General features: G+C 38.2%; 1 protein-coding gene across 1 annotated transcript; it reads left to right on the top strand.

Annotated features, from left to right (window-relative positions):
- The first annotated feature begins 1,924 nt into the window (after nt 1–1,924).
- Nucleotides 1,925–5,033, top strand: LOC100486342 (beta-1,3-galactosyl-O-glycosyl-glycoprotein beta-1,6-N-acetylglucosaminyltransferase 3-like). Its single transcript, XM_002937891.5, has one exon. The coding sequence runs from the start codon at nt 2,011–2,013 to the stop codon at nt 3,337–3,339; it is 1,329 nt and encodes a 442-aa protein (XP_002937937.1). The 5' UTR covers nt 1,925–2,010; the 3' UTR covers nt 3,340–5,033.
- Nucleotides 5,034–14,221: the final 9,188 nt, after the last annotated feature.

The raw sequence follows: 14,221 nt of genomic DNA, 5'->3' as shown, positions 1-14,221 counted from the left end.
GGCAGTAAATCACAGTACTGATACCATTTAAAGCTTACACAAAAGTAAGCCATCAAAGCAGCCAGACAGGTGGGGAGCCACACAGATAAATATACCAAAAGTTCCAGTGTGTATCTGTACCTGAACTAACAGCAGAAGTATTAACCCACTGCTAGCCAGCAGTTTATTACAGGATCCTTTTGTGCTTTATGTTAAGAACCTCTGAGCATTGGCTGACCCAGAACCTACAGTAGTTACAACTACTCCCCTTTTTCTGGAAAGGCCCATTTACAGGTGGGTGCATTGTAATTGAGTGCGTACGCCTTTGTTGCTGGACTAAGCATGGTTCAGTTTGAAACTTGGTTCTTTGCCTTCCCCTATTTCTAGACCATTTAGTTACTCTAATATGGCAATGCTATATGTTCTATATTCTGTTTACTTCTTCAATTTAGTAATTGATTTAGCTAATGAACTCAAGATACTATGATTTGATTTAATTTGAGATGTCTGGACATGCTTTGCAAGCTGCTGCCTTGGGACACTGCATACACCCTGTTACTTGTGTTCCTCCAGCTGCTACTGTTCCATTTGATGCTTCCATCTGCATTGAATCTGCATAGAATGTAAGGCTTATGCTAAATGTACACACATGTATATGTGCTTGAACATTTTTCATGTTCCTTTACACAATCCTTAGAACTTGCATGTAACATAACTGCACTAGCTCAGCCTGCGTTGATGAACTGAACTCAGTTGAGCTCAAGTTATCAAACTTATCAAAATACATGTGTGTACAAGATACAATGGATGCAAGGATGCCTTTGAAGTAGCAACTGCCTTGAATAGGTGGTACTCTCAGGGTTTCCTTAACATTTTATACCTACACACACAACTTTCTTGCATCCAGTAAAAAAAAGCCCAAGAGGTTGGTTGTTACGTACTGAAAGTGATGACCTTCTACACAGATGCCTTCAAATTAACAACTGCCTTTAGTACTTGATACTTGTAATTGTAGCATATTACAACTACACACAACTGTATTGTATCCAGTGAATAAAAGGCTAACAGGTTGCTGACACATGTACTGGTATTGATGACCTTCCTACAAAGACTGATGCAACCAAATTGTATATTAATGTGTGTCCACACTGGTAAATCCTGTACAAGTATGCAAGCTTCATACAGTTCTGTTGTTTTATCCATATTATTGTGTGCTAAGTATGGGTTTTTGCTGAATATATTAGCTGAAACCCCTACTTCATGTTTACACAGTTACATCTGTTTTAGTAGTTTACATCTAGTTACTACATTTCTTTAAATTGTTTGTGCAATCAGTTTACTCAGTTTACTCTACAGTATTTAATTGATTATATACTTTTAGAACATATTTATTGTTTAAAGTAAAAACACAGAGAAATGATTGAGTAGCAAGCAATAACTTCCCTGGCTATAATATTTTCATACTTAGCTAGATATAAATAAAGGGATATTATCCTGCAACTCTTGCATGCCTCCTTTGTGCCTTATTGTTTTTTTGTACTAATAATATCTAGTTTTCAGGAAATTTCATATTTAGTAAACAGGTAGGTTTCAGCCACAAATACAAATTTTATTTTATAATATGGCCTTGAATCAAGTGTGGCAAGTTTGAGAAGAGAGGTTCTCTAATGGACAACTCCGGCTATTATTTCAGATAGAAATGAAATACGGTGTAAGTGTTCTCATGGGAGGGATCATCTAGCTAACCTGCACAGCCTTTGAAAACATGTGTGACAGTGTTTGTATATTAGTGACATATTTATACATGGAGCAGTTTAAAAGTACATGCATCACTGCTTGCTCATTTCAACACTTTAAGAAGGAAGGATAACTCCTAATCTCTCGAAGACACAAGTGGTTTCCACTAGTTAAAGATTTCCAAATGCAACTGTTAAAGATGCCTACGTGGGTTTCTGGATAACCATTTCATCAGATATTTAACAGGAAGAAGATTGGACTTTACTTCTCTCTTAACAAACCAAAATTCTCAGCATGGCTTTGCTCGACTGTAAAAGATCCAGGTGCAATCTCCTCCAGAGCGTTTTACTTTTGGCTTTGATTGGACTTTCTGGTGTTATGATAACAAAATTCATCTCTAATAAATGTGATATTGCGGACATCCAAGGTGAATCAGACAGTTCCAGAAGTCTGCCCTGCAAGGATCATTTTTACAAACAAATCAGCTTGAGAGCAAATGGCGCAGGTAAGGCAAATTGCACCAGAATTACTAAGGGGGATTTAGAGGCTATTGATGAAGGATTAAAACTGAATAAAGAGGTGATAAATCCTGATTTTCATTTTAATGAAAGCAGTTACATAAACATGACTACAGACTGCAGTTATTTTAAGAAAAACAGAAAATATATGCCATTTCCCATGAGCAAAGAAGAGGAGAACTTCCCTATTGCCTATTCTATGGTTATACATGAAAAGATTGATATGTTCGAAAGGCTACTGAGAGCAATTTATGCCCCTCAGAACATTTACTGTGTTCATGTGGATGAAAAGTCTCCTGCTGTATTTAAGGAGGCAGTGAATGCCATTACCTCTTGCTTTGATAATGTATTTATTGCATCCAAGTTAGTCAAAGTGGTCTATGCTGCTTGGCCAAGGGTTCAAGCTGACCTAAACTGCATGGAAGATTTACTGCAGAGCAAAGTACTGTGGAAGTACCTTCTAAATACTTGTGGCACAGACTTCCCATTAAAGACTAATGCTGAAATTGTGAGAACCCTCAAATCATTAAATGGAAAAAATAGTATGGAGTCTGAGAAACCATCATCATCAAAAAAGACACGCTGGGAATTTCATTTTGAAGTGGGAGATTCTATATCAAAGACAGCTATTGAGAAATCCCCACCGCCGATTGACAGTCCAATGTTTACAGGCAACGCGTATATTGTGGTTTGCCGAAATTTCGTTGAACATATTTTTAACAATCCACAAGCTCTGACCTTGATAGAGTGGGTCAAGGATACATATAGCCCAGATGAACATTTATGGGCAACCCTTAATAGAATGCCAGGAGTACCAGGGTCTTCTCCTTACAGCGATAAATATGAAAAATCAGATATGAATGCAGTGGCCAGAATGGTAAAGTGGGGGTACATGGAAGGGGACATTGCAAAGGGAGCACCTTACCCACCATGCACAGGTACACACAGGAGGTCAATTTGTGTGTATGGTACTGGGGATCTATATTGGTTGCTGGAACAGCATCATGTGTTGGCCAACAAGTTTGATCCTAAAGTTGACAACATTGCTCTTGAATGCCTTGAAGAATATTTAAGACACAAAACTGTTTATGGAAAAGGTCTTTAATGTAAGGGGAGCATTACAGAGAAAATGTTGCAAATGATCAACCCTTATTGCAGACAAAAACCTAAGAGGAGTTTGTTTACCTTAAGCCCTGACTACAGAGTGGGACTGTCCATCATTTTATAATAAGACGTATATAATGCATATATATCTATATATACACATTCCATGTTCATGAGCCATTAAGCTCTATAACAGCTTTTATCTAAGTCACATTTATTTTTTTAAGTGACTTTTTTTCCCTATTCATTAAATCTAGGTTATGTATTGGTTGTAATAATTTATGTTATATTGATTTCAGGTCATTGAATTTGAGTTTAGGAAATCAGCAGTGGAGCCATACAATTGTTCTAGTATGTTAATGTTAAGAATATTGAAATAAAAGCTAATAAGCAGCTAATATATTATCATTTGAATTACTAAAGTAAAAATTGTTACAATTTTTTTTTTATTTTGTTTTTGCAAAAGTTGGTTAATTTGGGGAAGAAGCAGGTGGTCTGTTCTTTTCCAGGCAATATATAATAATATACTGTATATAAGTCTTTTGAGTGTCTGCACTCCAATGCTAATCAATTAACGTGGTGGGGTGCTCATTCAAATAAATTATATAAAAAATGCTTTCAAACTGGCACACCCTATTTAAAATTCAACTTTCTTTATTGAGCACATTGCACAAGAGTTCCTTACCTAGTGTATATATATATATATATGCTTGTTTAAGGGCTGGAATAAAGTCTTTTTTGTAACAATCATTTTGTGGCATTTGATAAAAACAGAAGTGCAACTATTTCACTTCAGGGCAGCTCTGTTAACCATCAAACTGCAAATTGTGCCGTATTCCCAGCAATTCAATTCCCACAATATTTTTTTCCAAATGCAAACCCTCTCACCTATGAATTGATCAATTGATCTAACTAGTTATTTATCATTGTCAGAGGCTTTGTTAATTTATTTACACAGACGTGTAATCACCATTAGTTATCAAAACCCATAGAAAGCTTTGGGCAATGTTTACTTAAATTTTTCCTGTTCTTTATCAGTATCAATAGTTATTAACTAACTGTGGATGTGCTTTGCTAGCTGATTGATCTAAATCAATTCACAATTATAGTTTTATCATTTATAATTTACTTTGATAAATCTGACTTACTGAACCACTGCTTACTCCATCAGAAGATCATTTATGATTATTGTAAATGATTGTGTAGTTTTAGTCAGAAAACTTTTTCCAACTTTCATTCGAACACCACCAAAATATCTAAAGAACATTTTCTCTTTAGAAACTCCACCACTGCACGTGGGCAATTTTTTTGCTGCAGCTTGTATTAGACAACTCATTGAGAAGCAAGCAAACGAAATATGATTTAAATACAGCATGTCAAATAATTACATTTTAATTAAAGGTGGCTCCCAAAGCAAGAAAAGAGTTTGGTGAAAAGTATGTCATTTTATAGGCAGGAGTGATGATGAAGGTTAAGCCTGTTTCCCTGGGCTGTTAGAGATGGGCAACTACACTCACACTGCAATACTTCCTTTATAATAGGATCATTTTGATAAAATTCTCTCATTTGATCATGGTCCCAGGAACACACCTAGTGCACTGACTGTAACAGTTGGTCCAAGGAGAATATCTTTACATACACATTAAAAAATTGAATATTTCTACTGGTTCTAATAAAACTGGATATGACATTTGATTTTTGTCTTTTGTGTATTTATTTAAATAACATTTTTGGGTGCTATAAAGAAAGGTATGTATATACATTTACCTATACAGACCTATCAGTACACACACTCACATAAAAAAATACTGTACATATACATATAATTATACTAACCTGTAAATTATAAAAATCACTATAACCTTGTGTATTATGCTTGTCCAAAATGTCATTCAAGACAATCTCAAAGGCACTGCACAGTTGGATTAGTTAGCATGTCTGTATGCTGACACTCCACTGGAACAGGAATTAAGTTTAGTGCTACTATGTTTCCTGCAGTCTCCTATGATTTCATCTTTTGGATAAGACAAAGGCCAGATTAACAGACTAGTCTGGCAAAGGAATAGCCTTCAGCTAATGTCACACAGATAAACTCAGGCCAAGGATCTGCCCTTGCGCTCGAATCAGCGCTCTTCTCTGTCTGTACCCGGAGCCACAGTTAACACTTTTAGCCAGTGTTAACAGATTTATAATAATATGAATAAGCAAGGTGTGATTCATAATATATTTCTGCTAAAAAATTTTTTTAAAAAGACCCCAAAACATTGTATTACAACCATGCCTGTTTTATCAGACTTCTGTTGCTTCTCATGCCAAAGTGAATGAAATGTTAAACTGTACTTAAGCAGCAAGAATAAAGTTTTTTATTGGTAATGTTCACTGGCCTAAAGGCTATACCTGTGGTTTCAGGATATGGAATTAAGCTTTTTCTGAAGTTGGACCCAACTCAACAAAAAGCAGTAATTACTTGGTTTACTAGTTTTGCAGCCATAGCCCCCTGCAAAGATATTTTTTGGGCCCCCCTTCACAAAATCACAGGTCACCTACGATGCACACAAAATCACAGGTCATTCACAATTTCACATTTGTCACAGGGCGACAGTTGCGAGCTCCCTGTATTGATAAAGCTGACGCTTTATACACCACCGCTTTTTAGACTTTAATGCTTCAAATCCCGCTTTGAGGTCCAAGATTTTCTCAAGACCCATTAGTCCATAACAAGGTTATAGATAGTTTGAAAAACATCTAGGGCAGCAAATAAGTCTTCAGTTAATTCCTAGACTTTTCTTAAAATTTAGTGATCATGAGGTTTGAAATGAAACCCTGCTCGGAAATATTTCAAGCTCTTACTTAAATGTCCTGGAAAAATCAGTCCTGGGAAAAATGCTAGTTTCATAAACAGATTAAAAAGAGATTGCAGAGTATGAAAAGGTGCTAAAAACAAGACAAAGCTGAAGAAAGAAATTACATTTCCAGTTTTTCCTTGCAGTCAATATTACTCATAGTTGCTGTATATTAATACTTATGCGGGATGCTAATCGCACTCTAGAAGATAATATAAGTGATAACAATACGCTTATTGAAGTCTAACACCTGCAGTACTATAAACAAATCTTAACCCTGTTGCCTCACTCATCTGTCAGGCTAATGGCTATAGAGAAAAAAGTGTGGTCCCTTGCTCCAGATTTTAAATGGAAATATGGTGTCACTGGAGTCTGTCTATTCATCTATATTATTTAACTAAGGAACAATACAATAGTTCCCACTCGTAGCCACTCTATTATCTTAGGGTGGCAGAGGCTAAAATGTGTACAGTTTAAAATTAACTTAGTCTTATAATCTATTGGTTAAATGGTAGTCATTTAATACTGGGACCTCCACAGCTCCCAGCACCAAGCCTTTGCAATGCAGACAGTGTTTGGAGGGCCCACTACCTACTACCTTTGCATACACTGACCAATAAATAAAATTCCATGATATAATGTTTCTAATAATGACGATCCAATTTATGAGAAACATGGGTACAAAGACACTATGGGGAGACCTCACAAAAATGTCAACAAAAGTGACAACATATGTGTTACAAAATACCAATGGGAATGTGCCAGTTTGTGGGTTAGTGGCAAGAGGATAAAGATTAAAGCCATGCTCAGATTCTTCAACTACAACTAAAACTACAAAAGTAGCTTTATTAAACAAGCGTATGCTGGGTATAGCTGCTGGTTTGAAGGGTGTTTATGATGTTCTTGCCACAATAAATTACAATCCTTTTGAGATGAAGGGACCATAGTGCCCTAAAAGCTTATAATGTTCAGCTATGACTTTTAGATCAGTGTTAATATTTTTCATGACAAGAATATTTTATTATACATAAATCTTTTTTTTATATGACTGAACACAGACTGAAAGCACCAACAGACAGGACTTTCTGACCTCTTGGCTTGGATTCTTTATGCTTGTTTCATTGTTTGTAATTGGGTTATTCCTGTTTGTCACATTGCTTTTATTGTTCCCCCACGTATTGCAGTACTGCAGAATATGTTGGCACTTTATAAGTAAAATATAAAAATAATAACATTGCAGTACCCTTAACTGAAACCCAGGTATTAGATCTGTTATCCAGAAACCTATTATCTAGAAAGTTCAGAATTACAGGAAGGCCATCTCGTATAGACTCCATTTTAAGCAAATAAGCAGGGCCGGATTTGTCTTCTGGGCGCCCCTAGGCCGCCCCCGTTGATCACCCCCCCAACACGCATGCGCGAACGAGCGAACAACCGCACAACCACCCTGTGCGAGCATGCATGTGCATACATTTAAAGCCCCATACGGAGCAGTGGGGAGAAGTTCCCACTGCTCTGTATTGAAAAAAACTTTAAAAATTCTGTTTTGGCGGGGCGGCATGCTGCCCCTACATATCTGCCGCCCTAGGCCCGGGCCTTTGTGGCCTCTCCACAAATCCGGGCCTGCAAATAAGTAGGGATGCACCGAATCCCGGATTTGGTTCGGGATTTGAGCTGAATCCAGCCTTTTTTTGATGGATTTGGTTTCGGGCGAATCCATGGTCCCGGCCGAACCAAATCCTAATTAGCATATATTAGCATATGCTAATTAGCATCCGGAAAGCGTTACATTTTAGGGGATTTTGCACGGCAACTTTTAACCCTTCCCGATCCTAATTAGCATGTGCTAATTAGGATTCAGATTCGGTTCGGGATTCGGCAGAATCCATCAGGGTGGGTTCGGGGGTTCGGTCGAACCCAAAAAAGTGGATTTGGTGCATCCCTGCAAATAAGTCTAAGTTATACAGTATTTCCTTTTTCTCTGATATAATAAAACAGTACCTTCTACTTGATCCCAACTAAGATATAATTAACCCTTATTAGTGGCAAAATCATCATATGAGGTTTATTTAATGTCTGAATGCTTTTTCAGTACACTTAGGGGCTGGTTTACTAATCCACGAACGTCCGAAAAGCGTCCGAATGCGTTTTTTCCGTAATGATCGGTATTTTGCGATATTTTTGTCGCCGTCGCGACTTTTTCGTAAATTGTTGTGACTTTTTCGTAGCCGTTACGACTTGCGCAAATTGTCGCGACTTTTTCGTAGCCGTCGCGAAAAAATTGGAAAGGTTTGCCCGCCGTTTACTAGCGCTCAATACGAAAAAGTCGCGACAATTCGCGCAAGTCGTAACGACTACGAAAAAGTCGCAAAATGTTCGTTTCCAATCCGTTTTTTTCCCATTCGGCTTCGTGGATTAGTAAATCAGTCCCCTAGGGTATGGAGACCCAAATTACGGAAAAACCTCATCCAGAAAGCCCCAGGTTCCAAGCATTCTGGATAACCGATCACATACCAGTAATATGATTTGGTAACCTAATTCAATGAGCAGATTGCTTTAGCTATTACATGCATATATTTATTACAAGTCACAGTAGGAATTAAATGGAATCACAGATTTTCTGCTTACCATATTTATTTCATATTTCACTTTTCTAGTCACTACAGTGCTGGCATCTTATTCTTTTTGCTCTCTTGCTCTCTCTAGTTATTCGTTTTTTAACATTAAAACTTTGTTAAGTTGAGTATACTATTGTACTGTTACTGGTTGTGGCACAACAAAGGTTGCTTTATAAATAATAATGCTTTGAAAGAGTTTACATAGAGGTGTATAATGTTTTCCAAAGATAATGTTGATGTAAAAGTCATTTGTGTCCTCTTTGTGCCTGAAGCAGAGTTAATTTTGATCTTAAGAAAAACAAAGTTAATATTAAGGCAAATATTGCACAAGCTTTCATGTTAAGACTAAACAGCAATGGCTGATGAAATGTAACTTGCAGAATAAGATATGATGATGGAAATAATCAGCAAGGTGCTGCTAGCTCTACTAGATTATCCTGGAAAAAGCATAAAATGAGTGTTTAATGGTTACCAGCACCCAAACCTAAATATAGCTTTAGCACACGTGTAATAAATGAGCTGTCTGTTCATCTAGAGAAAGCATATACAGGGCAGCATTAAAGTGCACACATCAAATTTCACCTTAATTGTGCTCCTATTTCATAAGGGATCATTTACAATTGTGCAACAGATCTGTTGTGTTCCTGCAATCTTACCCCCAGTAAGTTGTGGGTTAAGCCCCATTCATATTTGTATCAATATGTGATTTTTCATATGCATCTTTTGCTCTGAATCGAACACTGCTGCAAATGTTGAGCAAGGGGAACCCTGGAAACGTTACATTTATCATTTTTTTTAGCCATGAAACTGATGTGATCTGATTATTCAGCCTACAGGTGAAACAACTGGATTATTACAATAAATTTTTCCACCTAAGTTACCAGGTCTACAGAGGATGATGAGATTTTATATTTGAAACGAATTCCATGTAATAGAGTCATACCCAATTAATCAGATTAATGGTCTGCAGACTGGCACACAATTTTAATGTGTGTTATAGATGAGAAGGAATTATTATACTGTACATGGAATACAATATAACATTTTATAAAACAGAACAAATTAGTAATGTTCCCTTCTTACTAGCCTATAATTTAATCGTAGACAATATGTACTGACAAAGATTTTATGTGGCAGTGCTGTCCAACTGGCGGTCCACGTCCCCTCTGTGTGGCCCAACCACCTGTCTGGCTGCTGTGACCTCTTACCTTTGTGTAAGCCTTAAATGGTATCAGTACTGAGATTAACTGGCCTCCTGCATGTTCACACCTCAGTATTGTTTAAACATGTAATCCCCTGTACTGTTCACACATTTTAGTCCCTGCATTGTTCACACCTCAGGCTCAGACTGTAAGCCCCCACATTGCTAAACTGGTTACACCTCAGACTGTAGGAGCAGTGCCAGCATTGTGTCACACACAGGCAAGGTAGGGCAGGCAGAGTATTGCACTCACAGACAGCATAAGGCAGAGTATGGCACACAGAGGCAGCATAGGCAGGCAGAGTATGGCACACACAGGCAGCATAGGGCAGGCATAGCATGGCTCAACAGGCAGGGTAAGGCAGGCATAGTATGGCACATACAGGCAATATTTTGCCTGCCCTATGCTGCCTGTGTGTGCCATAATCTGCCTGCCCTATGCTGCCTGTGTGTGCCATACTCTGCCTGCCCTATGGTGCCCTTGTTTGCTATATTTTGCCTGCCCTTTGCTGCATGTGGAGTCTGAGTTGTACCTGGCAGGGGTTTTTTCTGGGAGTTTGTTAGAATTTGGACATCAGTGTTATATAGAAGTTTGTTAGAAGTTGGACATCAATGTTATATAGGATTGATAATCTTTAACTATTAAAATATAAGTAATTAGCTTTTCTGAATTTTTTTTTTCTGCTTACTATTGTAAAAGGATGTTCTGTGATCACTGTGAATGATACAATAAACTTTTTTTATGCAAATGAACCACAGCAACTACATGGAGATGGAGGAAGTAATGAATGGAATTATATCTAGATTTCCTCTGTATTGAGGAGTCCATATTTGATCAAGGGTTAGTGGAATGCTGTTCTGCTTTATTTTCTGATTTGGCTACCCAAGTCATAGGCTAAATTATCATCAACCTTTTGTTCCAGGACGTCCGTTCTGTGGCCCAAGTCTTGTATTTGTTTGGAAATGTCCGCTGTTATGGATGCTGCGGTAGTCGCCAGTTCATGCTGGAGCATTGTTTTAAATTTGTCCAAGAGAGTGGCGTCATCTTCAGGGTTGCGCTGAGCAGGACCTGAGGCATTGGGTTGAGATTCAGGCCCCAGCCAGGACTACATTAGCGGTGACGATGCAGGTGCTGACATGGCCTGTGGCCTAGTGAGAAAAGACGCAACTCTCCGCGTAACAGGATGTGAGGTGCGTTGTGCACCTTTCTTTTCCTTTTTACGACGTCTATGTGCCATATACTTAGCTTATTAGCCTCGACCTGCTTCCTAATGCTGTTTTGGGTGGTTCTGCAAGGTGATTTACAGGGTTTATTAGCCCGGCGGCCTGCAGCTCTCTCAAGACGCGGCCATCTTCATTGGCGGCTCACAAGCGCCCCCCCGCCTATAGGTAATTTTTATTGTGCATTCATATTTTGAAGAGTCGATTTTTAGTGTCAGTATCACTTTAAAGGAGAACTAATCAAAGAAGTAGGGCAGAGTTGTTGGTCGTGTTTTGAGCTTATTTACTAGTCCAAGGCAATCACAGCCCTTTAGCAGGGAAGATCTGTGCACCCAAAGATGCCCCAGTAACTCCCTATCTTCTTTTCTGCTGATTCCCTGCCCATGCTCTGTGCTGCTGTCGGTTACTGAGCTTACAGACCGACTCACAATATAATGTATATATAAAATATAAATGTCACAATAATACATTTTTAATAATTAATTTTTTTATAAGTTAAAAAAATCAGATTCATGTTACATGGCAGCTCTATAATCAGTGAAATTAGCATCAGAATTTAATAATCAGCCCTGTAGCATCAGCTTGTATTACAGGTAAACCTCATTATCTGCTTTATAATTAGGGATGACCCCTAAGTTTAGCCTCTCAACAGCTGCTCAGAGCATACTGAGCGTGTGCAGTGTCACTGACACTCCTAACAAAATCCAAGATAGGGAGCCCCTGTGACAAATTTAAAGGCCTGGGTCATTACTGCTATAGAGATTCTGAACATTTAGGCTGGTGCAGTAAGTTCAGTATATAAAATAGGCATTTCTAACCATATTCATCTTTAGGGTTTAGTTCCCCTTTAAATGGGTGACAACCACTGCTCTAGGGGGACTATAATAAAAATAAAGCCTTTGTTTGGAACAGCATTCTTGGATATCATACATTCACAACTATATTCTTGAAAAAAGCTGGTGTTATCCCTTTCAAATCATTTGACATGTTATGGAATATAGATGCAGTGCAGATTCATTGGCAGAATATGGAGCAACAAGGAATGATCACTGGTGGCAAATGCTACATATAGGTGCAAGGAGTGATGTACTTGCAAAGGGCAAAGTAATTACCGCTTTTCCAAAAGAGGTACTGCATTGGGTACAGGTACAGGGCTTTGGAACAAGCTGCTCTTTGTGCCTCATATATCAAAGTAGGTGCAACGATCAAAGTGGCCCATACCACTAGTACTGGTAAATGCAATTAGATAAACGGTAAACACACTATTTAGGGATAGTAACATTGAATTACTCCAATGTTACTATAAAGGTAGTGCTAAAATGTATAAACAAATGTTGAATACATCTGGGATTCGTTTAGTAGTAGGTGGGAATAAAAACTGCATATCTATTATTTCATTTCCTATGTCACTGATTTGTTACTACTCTCTGTGTTTTGTAATCCAATTGTTTGTGCAAAAGAAACAGTTTAATTGGAAAAATATATACACGTATGCAGTAAATTTTAGCACCTAGTATCCCTGCCCCATAGACTGTGTTGAATGACAATGAATGACAGTGTACATAATTTGCCTTGTACAGGTGCACCTGAGAACTGCTTGTGATTTCTTCCATGCCATTGAATTCACTAATCACTTTAGCCTGCCATTTCATCGCTATTCTGTCATTTGTGTACAGTGACTTCTTGACTGTTAAGTATGCTTAAAAGAACATTCCAGGTACTGAATGGCTTGTAACATGTTAGGAGGTTATCACTGCCTTCCCAGGCACCATATTAAAGGGCCCATAATCTGTTCACCTTCCTGCACACACATTATCAATTTATTGCATCATTCTTGCCAAACTGAGTCCCTAAACAAATGTCTGTATAGCTGTATTTCCTTTTTATTGTGTTGGGTTGAAAACCCCAACATACTGTTCTTCGACTTTGGCTTATTCTTCCGCTTCTTCTTCTTCTTCCACTTCTTCTTATTATTATTATTCTTAGTGCCCCCATTTTCTAAACGCTACTCCTCCTACAGTTTTAGAAGTACAACACCCAAACTCCCCACACATCTTCACCCTATAGCAGAGCAGGTTGCTTGTGCTTTTCTAAGAGATCCCGCCCCCCATCTTTTTGTGGCGCCGCTCCGAACCCCCCCAATTTTTCCATTGACTTTGACAGGGAAGAATTTCAAACTGCTGCCACACTTACAGCTTTGAAGCTACACCCCCCAAACTTGAATAACATAATCATGGGGTCACCCCGAATGAAACAGCAACATTTGTTGGATGACTCCAAAGTGGGAGGGGCCAGCAACAGCCAATCAAATTTCATGCATTGACTTTAATGGGGAAATTGAAACAGCTGCCAATCTTACAGCTTTGAGGCTACACTCCCCATGCACAAACAGTGCAAAGTTTGTCAGGATCCCCAAACTTCGCACTGTTTGTCACTGGGTGACTATGTTCCAAGTTTAAAAAAGTGGGCGGGGCCAACAACAACCAATCAGATTTCACCTATAGACTTCATAGGTTTAAATTTAAACTGTATAGGAAAAAGGAAAATAGGGAAACACAATATCAGGTGGTCCCCATCTTGACTTCAGACCATTGCACCATTAACCCCATACATTGTCAGGTAAATGATCAAGAAATGGTAGGAAATAAAACTTAACCTTTATTAATGATAATTAAAAGGTAAGGTGTATCTGAAACGATATCCCCATTAAAAATCGCATGGGGTGATATTCAATTCGAAGGTATCATAAGGCTATTCAAAATTGACTTATCAGATTCAATTCGCTAGATTGTTTCAACTGCAGGAATACCCTTTGTGTCAAAAAACTCTCCGCACTTTAGCACTCCTATGGAGCTAGCCAGAGAGAAACTCAGATAAGCTTGAAACAATTGTTGCAGAATTATTGCCATAAAAGGAAACTCTCACTCTATTCCATCTAATCTCAGGACAAGATTATAGATGGTTCTAATTTGATGTGTATAATTAGTGTGGATGGTGCGA

Source organism: Xenopus tropicalis, chromosome 3 (assembly GCF_000004195.4).
Source record: "Xenopus tropicalis strain Nigerian chromosome 3, UCB_Xtro_10.0, whole genome shotgun sequence".
Lineage (NCBI taxonomy): Eukaryota > Metazoa > Chordata > Amphibia > Anura > Pipidae > Xenopus > Xenopus tropicalis.
Note: the sequence above shows the minus strand (reverse complement) of the source record. Positions and strands in the feature narration are given on the sequence as shown.